This window comes from Gouania willdenowi, chromosome 14, assembly GCF_900634775.1.
Source record: "Gouania willdenowi chromosome 14, fGouWil2.1, whole genome shotgun sequence".
NCBI classification, from domain to species: Eukaryota; Metazoa; Chordata; class Actinopteri; order Blenniiformes; family Gobiesocidae; genus Gouania; species Gouania willdenowi.
Genome location: NC_041057.1, coordinates 35,944,735 through 35,965,401, shown reverse-complemented (window position 1 = coordinate 35,965,401; position 20,667 = coordinate 35,944,735). Strand labels below are relative to the sequence as shown.

Below are 20,667 nucleotides of genomic sequence, written 5' to 3'. Positions count from 1 at the left end.
TTCTTGCTGTGAGGCAGACGTGCTAACCACTAAACCAGATCTTTAGTTTTTTATTTAAATTAAAATTAATGCCCACAAAACGACTTCTCCTGTTTCTCGTGTTGTGGTCTGTACATAAGTATTATGTACAGTGGTATTACTGGGAACTCATGAGAAAGTTTCTTCACTGTTTAGAGTGAAAAAAGTGATTGACTGTTATTTTTCTGAAATAAGTTTATCAAAACATTTAAAATGTTACATTGACCCCAAACAACCTTATAAATGTGTTTAAATGAGTGAGTCTACAAATAAAGAAATATTAGATGACTGTATGTTATAGCCTCAGTGTCAGGTTTAATCCTTATTTAAGCTGTGTGTGTGTGTGTGTGTGTGTGTGTGTGTGTGTGTGTGTGTGTGTCAGCTTTAGTCTGAAATGCTGTAAATGTTCAGCCTCTCTGTGAGGATCTAATCACAGCTCTAACCCCTGCTCACCTCTCATAATTAAACAGTCCACTCACATTAGCCCCAGCTTTGTTGCAGAGGCAACTATAGGCAACCATAGGCAACCATAGGCAACCATAGGCAACTATAGGCAACTATAGGCAACCGTAGGCAACCATAGGCAACCATAGGCAACTATAGGCAACCATAGGCAACTATAGGCAACTATAGGCAACCATAGGCAACCATAGGCAACTATAGGCAACCATAGGAAACTATAGGCACATCAGGTCAGTATTTTTATATTACCTAGGACTTCATGTCAGGCTGAGGTTAGACTGTTTCTCTGCTTACACACACGCACACACGCACCCTAACCCTATAAGACATAAGGTGTGGTGCCACTTAGTACATGAGCTAACATACAAGCTAACACACATACTAACATACGAGCTAACACACATACTAACACACAATCTAACATACGAGTTAACACAAATGCTAACACACGAGCTAACATACAAGCTAACACAAATGCTAACACATGAGCTAACATAAAAGCTAACACACATACTAACACACAATTTAACATACAAGCTAACACACATACTAACACACAATTTAACATACGAGTTAACACACATGCTTACATACAAGCTAATATACAAACTAAGATACGAGCGAACACGAGCTAACACAAAGGCTAACACATGAGCTAACATACAAGCTAACACACATACTAACATACGAGCTAACACAATCTAACATACCAGTTAACACACATGCTAACATACGAGCTAATATATGAGCTAACACACAAGCTAAAACACATGCTAACACAAGCTAACATACGAGCAAACACACGAGCTAACACACAAGCTAACATACGAACTAATATATGAGCGAACACGAGCTAACACACAAGCTAACATAAGAGCTAACACACATACTAGCTAACACATGAGCTAACATATAAGCTAACACACAAGTTAACTTACGAGCTTCCACATGAGCTAACACACGAGCTAACATACGCGTTAACATATGAGTTAACACACTAGCTAACACACGAGCTAACACACAAGCTAACGCACAAGCTTACACATGAACTAACATGTGAGCTAACACACAAGTTAACATACAAGCTAACACACAAGCTAATATACAAGCTTACATACGGGCTAATATGTGATCTAACACGAGTTAACATACATCCTAACATACGAGCTAACACACATACTAACATACTTGCTAACACACGAGCTAACATACAAGTTAACATACGAGTTAACATATGAGCTTACACACGAGCTAACATGTGAGCTAACACACAAGCTAACATACGAGCTTACATACGAGTTAACGTGAGCTAACACGAGTTAACATACATACTAACATACGAGCTAACACACATACTAACATACTAGCTAACACACGAGCTAACATACAAGTTAACATACGAGTTAACATATGAGCTTACACACGAGCTAACATGTGAGCTAACACACGAGCTAACATACAAGCTTACACACAAGCTAACACATGAGCTAACACATGAGCTAACACATGAGCTAACACATGAGCTAACATACGAGCTAACGTACAAGCTTACACATGAGCTAACATGTGAGCTAACACATGAGCTAACACATGAGCTAACACATGAGCTAACATACGAGCTGACGTACAAGCTTACACATGAGCTAACACGGGAGCTTACACACAAGCTAACATACGAGCTAACACAGCTGTCTTCCTATCTGCAGGCCGATGGGTGGGTCTGGGCGCCCTAGGCTGGGGGCTGTTGCACCACGCTAGGTGTGTGTCATTGGTGTGTCTCCCTCTCGCGGGGCCGGCTGTCGGTCAATCGGGCACCGTGGGGGGCGTCGCCCCGTGGCTCGTGCTGTCTGGGGGACGGCGGGCCCTGGGCTGGTGTACTTGTGCCGTCTGAGGCTGGATGATGGCCAGTTAGTGGGCTTGGGGAGGGGGGCTCTGGGTTGGGGTTTAGGGTCGGTGGCGGGGTGCGCAGGTGCTTGGCTCTTTGGGGCTCCTTCGGGTGTGTACATGGGGGCGGTGGCTGTCGTTGTTTCTGCCGGCCTGGCTACGTCTTTGGGCCCGGGGCGGAGCCTGGGTTCTCAGAAGTGGTTCTTGCACAAACCGTGGTCATGGATGCACTGGCCTTGGGCTGTGGATAAAACTGGTACTGGGCTTAACCTGCTGATGGTCACAGTTATAAAACATTTATAGCTGTTGTGTTTAGATTGAACAACATATAGTGTAGAACTTTTTTACATGTAGTTCCTGGTCCATATCTAATGCAGTCTAATAATTTAATGCTCTTTTAATTTCTGCTACATTTTTAGTTTTTCTCTGTTTAGTGTTAATGATCTTTATTATCAATGAAGAAAGGACTTTAAAAAGATTGACATGAAATTGAAGATTTCCTCCTGTTTGTCGTGTCCCACCTGTCATACCTCCATTCCCCACCAGGGGGGTCGCACACCACACTTTGAGAAGCATTGGATTAAAGAGTGAAAGGTTGATCCTAAAGCTGAGGTTCTGCTACACCTCAGGATAATTAATCATTCAATAATTCATTAATGGATTCTTGCAACAGTTTAAGTATTTTCTAGTAAAAAATTTAAAATTCTGCTCTGAAACTCTGAATTCCATGAATTGTTCTTTTATTTTCTTAATTCTGAACAAAAGTGATATAGTTTTATTTTGTTCAGTGTTTAGTTCTAAACCAACGCGCTTTAGTTTTCTTTGTAATGGTTTAAATCCCACACAGTCAGGGCTAATGTTCACCTGTTTACCTGCACAGGTCTGACGTAACGGTGTCAGGTTTTTTCACACAAGAGGAGGAGGGTGTTCCTTTCAAAATAAAAGGAGAAAAAACATTTTATTTTGGTGATTGCTTTGATCTTTAAGGCAGTTTAGAGGATTTCTTGGATGTAGCCGTGTGTGTGTGTGTGTGTGTGTGTGTGTGTGTGTGTGCGTGTGCGTGTGTCTGTGTGTGTGTGAGTGATGTGTGTGTGTGTGTGTGCGCGCGTGTCATGGTGACTTCCACAGTGTGCGCGCGCCGCTCTCTCGGACACTCTGCAGCGCGTGTTCCGGTGTGAGGACGAAGTCGCTCCTTTAACGTTCTCACGATCACCTGCAGCACCTGTCCGGTAAACCCGGTAAACCCGGTCCCTGACCGACGGTCATCCCGGTCAGCAGCTTCCTCTGTGGGGACGAACAGCGACCAGCAGCGGGAGAACCGACAGGAACATAGTGTGAGAACCGGACTGAGGAACCAGGAACCACAGGAACCATGGAGGAGTCCAACACTAAAGTTCTCCTGCTCTGTCTCACCTTCCTGGGGACCATCTCAGGTCAGAAAAACACCTTTATCTGCTTTTATTACAACTAAGTGTGTGTTTGACTTTAGCATTAGTGATGATGATGATGATGATGATGATGATGAACCAAGGTGACATTCTTCATCATTTCCTCTGCTTTGACTCTAAATCAGTGGTTTCCAAACAGGGGTACGTGTTCCTCTAGAGGTACCGGAGCACATTGCAGGGGGTACTCTGTAATATTTAACAAATGTATTAAAAATAATTAGGAAATGTTTCTAGTTCCTTTTTACACTATTTATTTATATGTGACCACAAACAAATAAATGTGTTTTAAATGAATGAATCCTAAAAAAGAAGTTCTTTCCTAATGAACTCTACTTTCTTAGATCCAGTTACATGTTATAATTTATCCATATTTACTTTGTTTCTATTTCATCAGTTTTCTCAGATTAAATGTCATTAATGGAGATTAAACACAAAGTTTTCTGTTTTAAAATGATTTGTCCACATGTTTATAAAGACAAATAAAATCTAAATGTGTCATATTGTCCCAAAACGTGTACGTGAGGCTATATTTAACGTGTCTGATTGATTTTGTTAACATTTTCTTAAATAATTTTAATAATAGTGACAATATTGCCGTTTCAGGAAGTGACATCTGTATTTTGTCTGTTTTTACAAACACAGAAAGTCAAAGATGCTTTTTATGGTTAATTAAGTTAACTATTATTACATTATATTATTTATTTTATATTTCTCCTCACGCTGAATTCAAGTGAGATTTTCTGTGTAATATTTGATATTTCTGTCCAGTTACTGGACGTTAAACCTCTCGTTTTACGTATGGTGTTAATGTGTGATATTTTTACTGTGTCATAGAGATATTTAGATCATTCCAACACATGTTCAGGACATCCCACCCACTTTGGTCTAAAAAATTCTGGAATTTTTACCAATTATTCAACATTCTCACTGTAAACGTTTAGTTTGATCTGATCAATACTTTCTGAAATATGGACAATTTAGTTGGTGGGAGGGGGGGGGTGTATGTGTTCTTATATTTCTTCCATGTTCATCTTCCAATATATCTGTAACTCCATCACACATAAAGGTAAATATGGTATAGTAATAAGCTCCACCCACTCTCTCAGAATATAGACATAGATCTGCTATACATCCTATCTGGTGGACATGTCAGCTCCTCTAAATAGTCACAAAATGAAAAACTAATAAACAATAAATGATTATCAGACACAGCTAAACTACAATAACCTCATGTAAAGGATTAAAAATATTCACCAGTGGTGAAATAATCCAAAGCTGAGTCCAAAATAAAAATGAAAATATCTATTTGTCCTAAGAAAAGGTAACCTTTTTCATTTTTTAAAAATGTATTACCACATTTACCTTTCCTATGTTCCTGACTTATTGGAAGAAGTCACTACATTATCCATATCTCAAAAAGTATTAATCAGATCAAACTAAACATTGACAGTGTGAATATTGAATAATCACTGCACTATTGGTAAAAATGTCAGAATTCTTTTAGACTAAAGTGTGTGAAACATTTGTGAAATAACATGGAACGACCAGTTTAACTCATTCAGTTCCAGCTGTTTTTCAGCATTTTGACTGATTTTAAAGACAAACAGAATATTTTCTACTATGTCTATCTGAAATCTGACACAGATTCTGAAAGATTGAAGCCTCTACTTTCATCATAAAAACATTTGTTTCTGGCTCGTTTCATTGTTTTGTAATCAGCAGTTGAATAGAGCAAGTTCTACACAAATCTTCAGTTTCAGAGCAAAAAGCTGAGAAAAAAGTCTTTTTGTGAAAAAAAAATCCTGTCAGTGACTTTAAAGCTTTTATTTTTTTGCTTTAGTGACAACTCTAACATCTGAACATTATTTCCTTATATAAAACTAAAAAAAACACAGACCAGGTTTTTGATGATAAAACTATTATTATTTATCTATCTGGGTCAGAGTTTAATGGATTTCTTACTGTATTTTGGCATTCCTCCAACTTTCTCTCCCGTCAGTCTGCACACACGTAACTTCCTCTTCCTCCCAGACATACAGAGTGTCACTGCGTTCCCCATTTTTTATGGTTTTATCTCACATTCGACACATTATCCATGAGTTCCACACTTGCTCTGGTCGGAGTGTGCACTGCTGGGAACGTCAGCTCTGCACGTAGTGCCATTTTCTGTCTCGTAAACTCCTTTCCTCTCTCCCTCTGAGCTCTGCTGAGCATGGATGATCTCGCATCTAAAGGTGTGCTGCTACCTCCTACATGTCACCTATTGTTTTGCTCTCTGGCTCACAGGCTGGAGGTATTTTGTACCCACCTCCACACCCCCCCTCCTACCTCCTCCCCCCGACACACAGGGATGACCCGTTTAGCCCTGTTAGTTGAAGGCTTTATCTCACGATCACAACATTATCAATAATCTACTCAGGTCCACACATGTTCTGTGTTAGTATGTGGAGCTGTGAGCTGCTGGATTGGTCACAATACCCTATATCACTCTGTAGCGCCATAATCTTACTTCTTTTCCTGCTTCTTTCTGCTTTGCTGGGTAGCATCAGTGGCTAATTTCTCATCTAAAGGTGTACTGCTGCCATCTTCAGGACACAGTTGGTCACTACAACACCCCACAGCTTAGATATTGATGAGAGACCTCCGCCAGGGTGTTTTCTAGTAATCCCCGTGAAAAAATGCAAATGACAAGATATCTCGTCAATGGCACTGAGTGAGTTAATAGACATTTAACCCCCGTGTACAGAGGAAAGTATAGTGTAAATGTGGGATATCGTCCCTAAACGTTAGGGCTGGGTATCACCAAGTACCTCACGATACGATACTGTCACGATATTTTGCCCATGATAATGATAACATCACATACAGCGATACAGCGATAATCGATATATCACAGGACATTTCATCCATTTTAACACACACCTATTGTCTTATTGTACTGAGTATATACTGTATTATCTCTGTGTATCATGTATATATAGATTGTTTTTGTCATGTTTTCTATGTTGCAATATAAAAAAAAATCAATTAAAAAAATCAATATTTGGATCCAGTGAATCGATAACGTACCGCAAGACAAAACCTGACGATATATCGTTGGATCGATATTTCGGCACACCTCTACTAAACGTGTATTTTCACCATGAGAACTGCTCTGTGTGGTTGTGCTGCTGACTGTGACCCCTATCACCATCTATCACATCTATGTCTGCACTGTGTGTTCCAGCTCTGTTGACTAAACATTCTCCTACGCTGACAGAGACACGCCCTCACATTGATCGTATCTGAGAAACAACACCTGCATCAGCTGCTGTCACACTCAGCTCTGATTGGTGCTAATCTGGACCTCCATTGTGGGCGTGTCCCCATCAGTGGAGCGAGGAGGCGTGTCCTAAAAACACTCAGTCAGTCAGGAAGTGTTGATGAATAAAAGCCTTCAGCAACAGGAAGACTGGAGGCTTCATGAGAGCCTGGAACAGGAAGTGAGCAATGAGATCACTTCCTGTCACTAACATGATGCTTTGAATCTAAAGTAGAAACGTAGAATAGAAGATTTAAACAAAGAGTTTCTCTGTTTCACATCATTAGCTTCATTAGCTTCATTAGAGCTAACTGTCGATAGCTAATAGCAGCAGGCTCTCCAGCTGAATGTGGTCATAGTAAATCAAACTAAAAACGTACAACAGAGAAGCTGATTCAGCTGAATCCGTGTGTCCTTCGTTCTTTGGTTATTCAGTTTAAAAACAAATCAAAATAACAAATAAACAATGTGCTTATTTTGTTTTACTGACTTAAAACCAAAACAGAAATACAGAAAAATCAAAAAACAGATAAACAGCGTTTTTCTGTTTTGAAATTAAATCTTGTTTTGTTTGTGATGATATATATATATACAGTATATATATATATATATATATATATGTCTATATATATATATATATATATACACACACATATGGAATTTGCTGGTTTAAAAACCCTGTCTTATTATTGAAGGGACATTTGTTTTACTTTTTTATTTTTACTTTTACGTCTTCAATACTTTTAATTTTACCAGAGTCATTTTTTATTAAAGTATAAATACTTTTACTTGAGTACTGAAGACAAGTACTTTTACCACCTCTGATCAAATCTTATAATTTAAGTTGAAGGTCATATTTTTTACTTTGTATGTCATAAAAACAAGATTTTTATAAGACTTGGATTATTGTAAAGTACTACTTACAAATAAATCTGTTGAAATGTTATGTTTTTTATTCAGATTAGTTTGAATGGATGCAATTAATAATAAATAAATAAGTCTCATGAAAAGTTTCTATTTTGGAATATTCATACAATTTGTGAGCTTAAGTTCACGTGCGTGAGCGTGTGCGTGTCTATATATACATTCATATTGTCATTGTTCATATTGTCCAGCCATGGTAGATGTGGTCATGTGACCCACAGAGAACACACTGCTCAGATGAAGAAGTTGTAAATGAGAAAAATGTGACTGTTATGCAGACCACTGGTTCTCAACCTTCGGGTCAGGACTCCATTTGGGGTCGTGAGACACTGAGAGGAGGTCACCAAATGCCTTCAAAAAACAAATAATATTTAGTTTCAGCCCATTTTTGCTTATTTTTAGCATTTTTCTGCAAACTCACCATATTTTAACCTATTTTCATCACTTTTTGTTGCCATATTTTTGCTCCTTTTAATGTATTTTTGCTACATTTCTCCTATTTCTGACACTTCAACATCACATTTAAATGTCTTTTCTGCACATTTTTTCCACTTTCCAGACATGTTTATCCCTATAATAAACACTTTCCACCACTTTTACACCTAATGTCACATATATTAACCCATTATTGTCACTTTTAACCTATTTTCACCAGATTTCATGATTATTTTTGCCATTTTAACCACATTCAGCATTTGTCATACTCATTATTGACCAGTTCCTTCAGGTGTCTGGTGGCTACATCCGTGACTTTTGTTCACATTCATGTTCCTGTCATTTATGCTGTTGTTATGAAAAACAATTGATTCTTAACATCAATGAATCCTTATTCAATCGTTACATGTTGAATTGCAATTAATCTAATAATCTATTGTATTGACACTCTTGTAATTATTACTGTTCTAAATAATATGGTTACAAATGTCATGTTTGTGAGATTTGAAGAATAGTGATCATTTAAATGTTTTTTTTACATATATTGTTGTAATGGGGGTTTCTGAGAGTTATTCATCTATCAAAGGGGGGTACAGCAGCACAAATAATCTGAGAACCACCGTCACAGACAAAGACCTGACTAATGTGTCCTTTGTTTAGGGTTAGCATTAGTCTGACCACACACTAAATATAGCAGTGACTGGGGCTGGACCAAGTGATGATGTCAAAACTACTGTACGTACAGGATGCCAAGGACCATAGAATTTTATATATACGTATATATATATATATATATATATATACTGTATATATACAGTACATACAGAAAGTATTCACAGCGCTTTGCTTTTCCCACATTTCATCATGTTACAGTTTTATTCCAAAAGGGATTAAATTCACTTTTTTCCTCTAAATTCTACACATAATAATCCATAATAACAACTTAAAAACATTTGTTTAAGATTTTTGGCAAATTTATTAAAAATAAAAAAGGAAGAAATCACTTGTACATAAGTATTCACAGCCTTTGAGATCAAGCTCCAAATGGATCTGAGGTGCATTCTGTTTCTACTGATCATCTTGAGATGTTTCTACAGCCTAACTGGATGGAGTCCACCTGTGGTAGAATCAGTTGGTTGGACATGATTTGGAAAGGCCCACACCTGTCTATCTATAGAAGGTCCCACAGTTAACAGTGTATGTCAGACCACTAAACAAACATGAAGGTAAAGGAATTGTCTGTAGACCTCTGAGACAGGATTAGGTCTGGAGAAGGGTACAGAAACATTTCTGCTGCTTTAAAGGTCCAATGAGCACCGTGGCCTCCATCATCCATAAATAGAAGAAGTTTGGAACCACCAGGACTCTTCCTAGAGCTGGTCGTCCCTCTAAACTGAGTGATCGGGGAAGAAGGGCTTTAGTGAGGGAGGTGACTAACAACCTGATGGTCACTCTGACAGAGCTCCAGGGTTCCTCTGTGGAGAGAGGAGAACCTTCCAGTAGGAAGACCATCGCTGCAGCACTCCACCAATCAGGTCTGTATGGTAGAGTGACCAGACGGAAGCCACTCCTTAGTAAAAGGCACATGGCAGCCCACCTGGAGTTTGCCTAAAGGCACCTGAAAGACTCTCAGACCATGAGAAACAAAGTTCTCTGGTCTGATCAGACAAAGATTGAACTCTTTGGCGTGAATGCCAAGCGTTATGTTTGGAGGACACCAGGCACCGCTCATCACCTGGACAATACCATCCCTACAGTGAAGCATGGTGGTGGCAGCATCATGCTGTGGGGATGTTCTTCAGCAGCAGGAACCAGTAGACTAGTCAAGATTGAGGGAAAAATGAATACAGTAATGTATAGAAACATCCTAGAAGAAAACCTGGTCCAGAACGTTCTTGACCTCAGACTGGGACGATGGTTTATCTTTCAACAGGACAACGACCCTAAGCACACAGCCAAGATATGGAAGGAGTGGCTTCAGGACAACTCTGTGAATGTCCTACAGTGGCCCAGAGCACAGACATGAATCCCATTGAACATCTCTGGAGGATCTGAAAATGTCTGTGCACCTACGCTCCACATCCAACCTGATGGAGCTCCAGAGGTTCTGTAAAGAGGAATGGACCAAAGTGTCCACAGACAGATGTACCAAGCTTGTGGCTTCATATTCCTAAAGACTTGAGGCTGTAATTACTGCCAAAGGTACCACAACAAAGTACTGAGCAAAGGCTGTGAATACTTATGTACATGTTATATTTTCATTCTTTATTTCTAATACGTTTAGAAACATTTAAAAAAGATGTTTTTCATGTTGTCATTATGGAGTATTGTGTGTAGAATGTTGAGGAAAACAATGAATTTAATCCCTTTTGGAATAAAACTGTAACATGATAAAATGTGGGAAAAGTGAAGCGTTGTGAATACTTTCTGTATGAACTGTATTTATAAACCCAGGTTAGAGCTTATTTAATTTAATACTGGTTTGTATTAGGACTGGGCGATATATCGAGTTTTCAATTTTGGCGATATGGAAAATACCTGTCGCATATATCTATATATTTTTATTTCATAGCTTATTTTGTATTAAAAGACTTGTTTTAGGAGTCGATCTTGTCCTATGTATTTTGTTGTTCTTTCGTGTGTTATTTTGTTGTATGTACTGTATGTTCTTTGTCCCATTGTGAATTGTTTCTCTTTTTGTGGCCTTTTGTTGTTTTATTATTTGTGTTGTTCTTTTGTGTATTTCTGTTTTTTTGTGTTTTGTAGTCATTTTGTGTATTTACTACTTGTCCATGTTTGTGATACACACTCAAGTTATTTCATAGCACTGTCATGTTATTTTAACCCTGAATTTGAATAAAAATGATCGAGATTTATATTGTATATTGCCATTTTAGGAAAAAATATAAAAATATGACTTTTGGTCTATATCGCTCTATGTATGACGCTAGAACAGATTGATTGGAGCTGAATTAGATTATTTTGTATATTTTCCTGAGTAATTTTGTGTATTACTGTTGTTTTGTTCATTTTTATAGTAGTTTTGTGTGTTTTTGGAGTAGTTTAAGTGTTTTTCTCTTGTTTTTTACTTTATTTGTTTTGTGTATTTTTCTGTTATTTTGTACATTTACTTTAGGGGCTTCATAAAATTAGACTGAGGGCCGAATGCGGCCCCTGGACCACCAGTTGCCTATGTCTGGTTTAAGCCATTCTTTATCTCTGATATTCTGGACACAGAACATGTTCAGTTTGTTTTTCAGGTGAGTTCCACAATGAGTTTTTACTTATTTAACAAGGTCAATGCTGAGCAGGCTTCAAAGGCTCCGCTGGGGCTCAGGTTGGCTGCGTGGCCGCGGCTCAGTCTCTGTGGAGACATCACAAGTATTTTTAGTCATTTTTTACCTCTCCTGCCAAATATGTTGCCGCGCCGTGACAATGGAGCGGCTCTGGGTCGTTTCCTGTTGGACGTGTGGCGACGCCTCGGCAGCTCAGTGATCCACCGTACAGCTGTGCTCCTGTCAGTAATTACCTCATTCTCAGAATAGCTCTGAATGGACGGACACACAAAGCCCTTTTCCATTCTGAGGACGGATTAGTGCGTTTGGAAGGCCGCGCCCCACCTGTTGGAGACCCCAGCAGCTGGTGCCACTGGGATTGAAGGGAGAAGATTGAAGGCTTTTATCAGCTCTCACACACACACACACACACACGCACACACACACACACACACACACACACTAAGGTGGACCAGAGTGGGAGTCCAATCATTGGCCTCATGTAATCCCACGTATTTACACCTCCTAGGTCTGTGTAACGACCTGAGAACAAGAACCTGAGGGAGATTAGAGCAGGTTCAGACCCTCTGTGATGGACACACACACACACACACACACACACACACACACACACACACACACACACACACACACACACACACACACACACACACACACACACACACACACACACACACACACACACAGATAGTGTGTCCACATTACACATGTTTAGTACACATAGGGCTGTGTTGTAAATTAAATACAACTTTATTTACATTGCAGAAAATATAACAAAGTCATCTCAAAGTGCTTAACAAAATATGAAATTCATAAGAAAGAAAAAACCCAACAAGATCCACATGAACAAGCAAATGTCAGACTGTACTATCCACTACAAACTCAATCTGCTCTATACACCATAGGTTCTCATTTTCTAATTTTTACCATTTTTCTACAATTCCACCAAACTCACCATATTTTAACCTATTTTCATCACTTTTTATTGTCTTATTTTTTGCTCCTTTTAATGTATTTTTGCTACATTTCTCCCATTTCTACTTTTCTACCACTTTTACACCTAATGTCACATATGTTGACCTATTATTGTCACTTTTAACCTCTTTTCACCAGATTCATGATTATTTTTTTCCACTTTAACCACATTCATTATTCGTCATGTCCATTATTTACCAGTTTAAACTAATTGTTCCAACTTTTTTATTACATTACCTCAACCTCCATTTCTACCAACCTTAAGCCAATATCGACACTTTGAACCCATTTTATTGTCCTCACCACACAGTGTGAAGGGGACATAGGTTTGAGCTCCGTCCAAGTTAAAGGTGACGCTTTTCTCAGAAACTGTTTCAGATAAAATAACCAAATTCAGTTTGTGGTTTCAGAATAGCAATACCTTGATGGAGTTCGAAAATGAGAAGCGCGCAATTATTTTTTCTGGAGTTATTATCCTTGTTCCGTTTTTATTTTTGGCGGGGGATGTTGATGACTGTGTTCTTGTTTGTGATTAAAACCAGGATTTCCATCTTTAAGATGACTATAATAATAATAATAAAGGTTCCTGGATAACAGTAGATATTATTCACACACCTGATGAAATGACCAGGATGGTCATCAGGATTCTGCAGAGCTTGATGATGAGTTCATCATTTGATTCAGGTGTGTTGGAAGAGGAAACATCTAAAACATGCTGGATAGGGGCTCCTGAGGACCCCTGGTCTAGTATATCCTATAGTGTGATTAGGATGATAAGCAAGTATAATTCCAAGTTTCCCAAGATGCATCTGGAGCCTCCAGCATTAAAAACCTTGTTCACACTGAGGCTAAATATCTCTGTTGATTCTCCACCTTTACTTTGAAAGTTCTGAAATCATTTGAAGTGAGAAAATGTAGTTTTTTAGTCTTTTAGTTTTTTTTTTTTTTTTTTTTGTGCATAATTTTCTCTCATTTTGTGTTTGTTTGAATATTATTGAAGTTGTTATTTGTGTTTGTTTTGTCATTCTGTATTTTGTTTATCATTCTGTATCTTATGAATCATTTTGTGTGTTTTTGGAGGTGTTTGTGTTCTCATTTTGTTATTTTTCTGTTATTTTTTAGTAGAATTGTGTATTTTGTGCATTCTTTCGTGGCCACATGTGGCCCATGTCTGGTCTATTTTATCTCTTTTTTGTACTTGTTTCTGATCAATCCATTTAACCTTCGTTCTTTGTTTATTTCATTTCAAAACCAAACAGAAAAAACTGATTGTTGTTTTTTTGTTTTATTAATTTAAAATCAGAAAAAGGAAAAACCAAACAATAAATTTAAATTCTGTTTGTGTGATATTTGGATATTTATGGAAAAACTATGATGAGAGCTTAATGTTTTAATGTCACCACACAGACGGACTTTTATTCTGCTGCGTTTATTAAAAATGATCTTATATCATATTGTCCACCTCACACTGATGGTAGAGATGTTATTTATGTGTTGATGATGTTTCTTTAAACAGTTATTGATGCTGGAAGTCTGAATCTGAATATCTGACAACTTTACCAAACAGTGTTATGATCCAAATAGTATCCAGATAATCTGGTGACTTTTGCTCCTGGACATAAAAAGAAGCAACGCATAAGTGAATTACTGGTGAATTGAAGTTTTATTAATACATAAATAAATCAAAATATAAAAATGTATGTTACATAAAACAAGTACATGATGTGTGGAACCAGAGGTGGTGTAATAAATCTACTGGTGCTCTTAGTTTCTGGTGATAAACTTCCGTGTGTGTTGACGGCTGCCGTTAGCGGTATTTTTAACGTGCAAAATAAACATTTTTACTGTCCTCAAAAAATCTGCAATTGTTTTTTGCAAAAGTGTGAAATGGTAGAAGTTCCAACATCTATTGTTCCTCAGTCTGTAGTCAGTCACCAGATTATCTAGATACTATTTGGAGCATAACACCATAAAACAAAACATAAAGATGAGCAGATTTTTACGTTCTACGACATCCACAGACTGAATGAAAACATGAGCATAGAACTGACTAAACAGTCCTATTATGTGAGCAGACCTGGTCCAGGACCTGAGGAGGGAAACCATGTGGAGTGACTTTAGTTCTCGCTCTAAATTCCTCGTCACACAAACAGAACAAGTTAAAAAAAAAACACTGCTTATCTGTTTTTTGATTTTTCTGTATTTCTGTTTTGGTTTTAAATCAGAAAAACAAAATAACAATTGTTTATTTGTTATTTAGATTTGAATTAAAACTGAATAACGGATTCTGGTCGTTTTCCTTTTGTTTAATTTTGTGTCTAAGAGGAGCTTTTTTAGTTTCATATTAATCTAACAGTGATTTATGACACTGATAACTTGTGAATGACATTAATCTATAAGCGTAAAGAAAATACCTTGATGTAATTATAATACTTTAATTACAGTCCCATTAATGAATGTAGAGCAGTGCAGTATTAACCTGTCTAATGACCTCTGAAGAACACTTTGAGACCATTTATCAAACATTCACTGACTCTAGAATATTTAGTTCTACAAACATTCCTATTTTTAGTTTCCACTGGAATCATGTGAGGGATGTGACTGTTTATGTGTCGCAGGCAGCAGCGCTTTGGGTTTGAAACCAGGTGACTTAGTGCAGGTGAGCACATGCACATGTACTCTACATCTATGTAGGGTGGGGGAGGAGTCAGGATTCTATTTCCTGGTTTTCCTGGTTTGTCTGTGACATCCCAGCACCCAGAGGGAAGGGGGCGTGGCCTTTGGGGTCATGAGAAAAGAACCAGGCGACTTTTCCCAAACGTTTGGCCTCTTAAAGACACACACACACACACACACACACACACACACACACACACACACACACACACGGAGATGTTTTCTCTATGAGTGGATGATTCATGCGTTCACGTTCTGATACTGATACTAATCTCTTGTAGACACTTAAACATAGTTTTGTCTATTGTTTTCCAGCGACTACATAAACACACACTTGGCCTTTCACAATAAAGGCACAACAATAAAGTGGCCCTCAGCTGTGCTGCCCAGTGTATTAATAGGGACGGAACATGTTTATTTATAGTGACCAAAACCAGCAGAAAAAAATTCAGAAAAGTGCGTCTCACCTTAAAGCACACACACACGGTGCAGACTGCAGAGTCAGCGTTATAGCTCCTTTAATTGATGGTTCCCAGTGAGGCTAACGTAGCCTAGTTTGGCTAATGACTGTTTACTGCTCAGGGGCCACATGAGGCTCATGTGAGGCTCATCGTGAGGCTCCTCAGGCCAGCTCGGAGGCTTTGAAGCGTTCTCCCTCCACAGCCTGCGTCTCGTCACTACTGAGGTGTAAAAGCTACGTTCACACCTTCATCATCGTCTTCATCACAGATCAGAGTTATCTAGAGGAGAAACACAACATGAAGAGTAAATAGTTTCCATTAGGGCTGGGCAATATATCAAGATTCAACATGTATAGAGTTTTCTATTTTGGCGATATACAGTATAAATATATGGTTATAGTATTGTTTTAGCAGTGGTTTCTTTCTCTTCTTCTCTGTTCTAACCCAGACCTTCAGAACTCACTCACACGTGCTGTCCTCTTAGAGGAGAAAATGACTGTAGCACGTATTGTGCAGCTTTCTGTTAATTAATGTCCCATTGTGTATTTTTTTTTACTTCTGTTGTGTATTTGTTGTCCCATGTATTTTTGTTGTTCTTTTGTGTATTCCCCGTATGTTTATAAGTTTTTATAGGTTTTCTTTTTTTTCTCCTTGTGTTTATTTTGTTGTTCTATTAAGTACAGTATTTGTATTTTTCTGTTAGTTTTGTGTTTTTGTAATGAATTCTTTTTATTTTTTGCTGTCATTTTGTGTATTTAATTTTCACTGATTGCTCATGTTTGTGATAAACATACAAGTTTATTGTTTGAAACGTTCTTAAACACTGATGTTATTTTAGCCTGTGTTGCTTTTTACATCAGCACATTTAACCCAGAATTGTATTTCTGGATAAACTTTGTTTGGATTAAAATTATTGAGTTTTAAATTGTATTTTGTAAATCACCATTTTGAGAAAAAATACAGAGATATTAAATTTGGTCCATATCGTCCCAACTCACGTGTTGTTGTTGTGAAGAAGAACTACTGACGGGAATATTTGGACACAGTTGAAAATAAGATTTTACAAAACCTTGAATATTTATTTAGTTTGTTTTTATTCAATAAATATGTTGATAGATTCCAAATCTAAATAATCTCATGTCAGATTATTGGGTTTGGTATTGGTGTGTTAGAGCCGTAGGTTGAGAACCATCCTCAGACCCTGTGAGATCTCTGACTCTAAAAAGAAGAGAATTAGCATTTTTGTGTTCATTAAAGAAGACAAAATGTATGCGATGATGCTGTGGTCAAAGACGTGTACGTACGTTCTTTACGTCATTAAAAACACTTTGATCTTAAAACTCAGTGGCTCAGGGTTCACCTTGTCTTTTAGAATCAACTTAATTGCTGCGTTGTGTTGTTGCCTCAGGTGGAACGTAGAGAACGCTCAGGTTTTATCATCATCATCATCATCATCATCATCATCATCATCATCATCATCACTGCTGCTGCTTCGTCCTCCAAACATCATCCATGTTGTTTGTTGTTTAAAACGCTCGTCTCAGATAGAGCTTTATAGAAGGACAGCCATGATGTGTGTGTGTGCTGTGAGCGAGCACCGCCTCCAACAGATGCTGCAAACAGAAACCAACACACACACACACACACACACGTGTCTGTGACCTGTCCTTCATCATAACACAGGAACACTTAATAACGCCGCAGACAGACGGGAATATAGGGCATGAGCTTAGATTAGAGCAGATAGGATGACTTCAACTATTCTTACTAGCTTCTACTTAGAGTGTGTGTGTGTGTGTGCGTGTGCGTGTGCGTGTGTGCGTGCGTGCGTGTGTGCGTGCGTGTGTGTGTGCGTGCGTGCGTGTGTGTGTGTGTGTGTGCGCGTGTGTGCGTGCGTGTGTGCGTGTGCGTGCGTGCGTGCGTGCGTGTGTGTGTGTGTGTGTGTGTGCGTGCGTGCGTGTGTGTGTGTGTGTGTGTCCGTGCGTGCGTGCGTGCGTGCGCGTGTGTGTGTGTTTTTACAGCTTCGTGCACTTATGACTTCACACACACTCACAGAACTGTTGCTTTTCTTCTTCGTGTGTTTTTGCACATCCTCAGGTCACTCATGCAGTGTTTTATGTCTATAGATCAGAGACGAGCAACTTCTATCACTGCAGGGGCCACATAAATGTCTTTGTTTTATTGAAGGGCCACATGATCAACATTCATGTTAGCATTTAGAATAATGACCAATCTGAGCATTAATACAGTCAGAACAACAACGTTTTATAGTAATTTCATGTGTTTTTCTGTTGTTCTGTGTATGTTTGTTGTTGTTCTTGCTCGTTATGAGGCATTTTGTGCATTTTTGTTGTGTTTTTGTCTGTAAAATGAATTATTTTTCTAGTCATAATGTGCATTTGTGTTGTCATTTTTGTGTTTTTTGAAGTAATTTTTGTGTATTTTTGATCATCATTTTGCTTGTTCACGAGTACTGTGAGTTTGCTGAGTCATTTTTTGAGTTTTTCTTGTCTTTTTGGGTACTTTGGTTGTCAGTTTCTGCAATTATGTATATTTTTTTAGTCGTTTTGTGTATTACTGTTGTCATCTTGCTCATTTTTGAAGTAGTTTTGTGTGTTTTTCTTGTCTTTTCCTGTATTTTCCTGTTTCATGTATTATTCTCTCATTTTGTATGTTTACTTTGGGGGCCGCATGAATCAGACCAAGGGCCACATGGTCCCCCCGGGCCGTCAGTTGCTAATGTCTGTCCTATAGAATACACACACACACACACACACACACACACACACACACACACACACACACACACACACACACTTAATAAATAACTCACTCTGCAGTAGCTCAGGGTCTCCCTAATGTGTGTGTGTAACTGCAATTGTCAGAGTTGGGGTCAATTACATTTTTCAATTACAATTATGTCTTCAGTTATCCATGTTCATTTACAACTCAAATATGATTACGATGGCCGCAATATTTTTTCCAATTACAATTAAAATTACAGTTTTTATTTTTTCCCCTGAAAGTCAATGATGTTCTCAATTACATGTTCAATTACAATTAATCCCAATTACTGAGCCTTTAATAAATAACCTTATTAAACGTAACCTTCCTCATGTGTTAGCTTTCTGTTAGCATCTCTAATGCTAACGGGTCAGTTTGACCCATCATGTTCTCACTCAGCTGGAACCAGAACCCTATGCCTGTTTTCACCTTCAGACACAGCTCAGGGAAAAAACACTCCTGGCGTTGGCTACATGATGAGCTATCAGTTAGCTAACATCTAACTGATAGCTATCAGTTACTACATGGGTAATGTAGTAGTGTCTTATGGGTAATGTAGTAGTGTCTTATGGGTAATGTAGTAGTGTCTTATGGGTAATGTAGTAGTGGCTTATGGGTAATGTAGTAGTGTCTTATGGGTAATGTAGTAGTGTCTTATGGGTAATGTAGTAGTGGCTTATGGGTAATGTAGTAGTGGCTTATGGGTAATGTAGTAGTGTCTTATGGGTAATGTAGTAGTGTCTTATGGGTAATGTAGTAGTGGCTTATGGGTAATGTAGTAGTGGCTTATGGGTAATGTAGCAGTGTCTTATGGGTAATGTAGCAGTGTCTTATGGGTAATGTAGTAGTGGCTTATGGGTAATGTAGCAGTGTCTTATGGGTAATGTAGCAGTGTCTTATGGGTAATGTAGTAGTGGCTTATGGGTAATGTAGTAGTGTCTTATGGGTAATGTAGTAGTGGCTTATGGGTAATGTAGTAGTGTCTTATGGGTAATGTAGCAGTGGCTTATGGGTAATGTAGCAGTGGCTTATGGGTAATGTAGTAGTGGCTTATGGGTAATGTAGTAGTGTCTTATGGGTAATGTAGTAGTGTCTTATGGGTAATGTAGTAGTGTCTTATGGGTAATGTAGTAGGCTCTTATGGGTAATGTAGTAGTGGCTTATGGGTAATGTAGTAGTGGTTTATGGGTAATGTAGTAGTGGCTTATGGGTAATGTAGTAGTGGCTTATGGGTAATGTAGTAGGCTCTTATGGGTAATGTAGTAGTGTCTTATGGGTAATGTAGTAGTGGCTTATGGGTAATGTAGTAGGCTCTTATGGGTAATGTAGTAGTGGCTTATGGGTAATGTAGTAGTGGCTTATGGGTAATGTAGTAGTGTCTTATGGGTAATGTAGTAGTGTCTTATGGGTAATGTAGTAGTGGCTTATGGGTAATGTAGTAGTGTCTTATGGGTAATGTAGTAGTGGCTTATGGGTAATGTAGTAGTGGTTTATGGGTAATGTAGTAGTGGCTTATGGGTAATGTAGTAGTGTCTTATGGGTAATGTAGTAGTGGTTTATGGGTAATGTAGTAGTGTCTTATGGGTAATGTAGTAGTGTCTTATGGGTAATGTAGTAGTGTCTTATGGGTAATGTAGTAGTGTCTTATGGGACTCTACGTGTTTGTGACAAATGTTAAAAAGAATAAATGTAACACTATTTAAATATTAGTTTAAAACTGTGGTTTAATAAATCACTTGGTGGAATCTGTGATCTCTGAGTTCTTTTCTAGTTTATTAATGACACTTAAAGAGTTAATCTCATGGAGTTCATCAGTGTTCTTTAATAAAACGTTCTTCTAATTAATAAGTGAAGGCATTTATTTTGGACGTGTGAAAAAAGCCCAAAGAGAAAACAAATCAATAAATAAAAATGGATGTTATTGAGTCAACAAAACGGTGAGTAAACCAACAATCATCAGAAGGTTGACCTTTAGCTGCTAATGATGAAAACATCACAGCTTT

At 38.2% G+C, this 20,667-nt stretch overlaps 1 protein-coding gene across 1 annotated transcript in view; it reads left to right on the top strand.

Annotated features, from left to right (window-relative positions):
• Nucleotides 1–3,450: 3,450 nt before the first annotated feature.
• Nucleotides 3,451–20,667, top strand: part of esama (endothelial cell adhesion molecule a) — an 82,712-nt gene continuing 65,495 nt past the window's right edge. Inside the window, exon 1 of the mRNA XM_028466175.1 lies at nt 3,451–3,797. Coding sequence (XP_028321976.1) covers nt 3,737–3,797 — 61 coding nt within the window. The 5' untranslated portion in view covers nt 3,451–3,736. The remainder of the gene's footprint in view (nt 3,798–20,667) is intronic.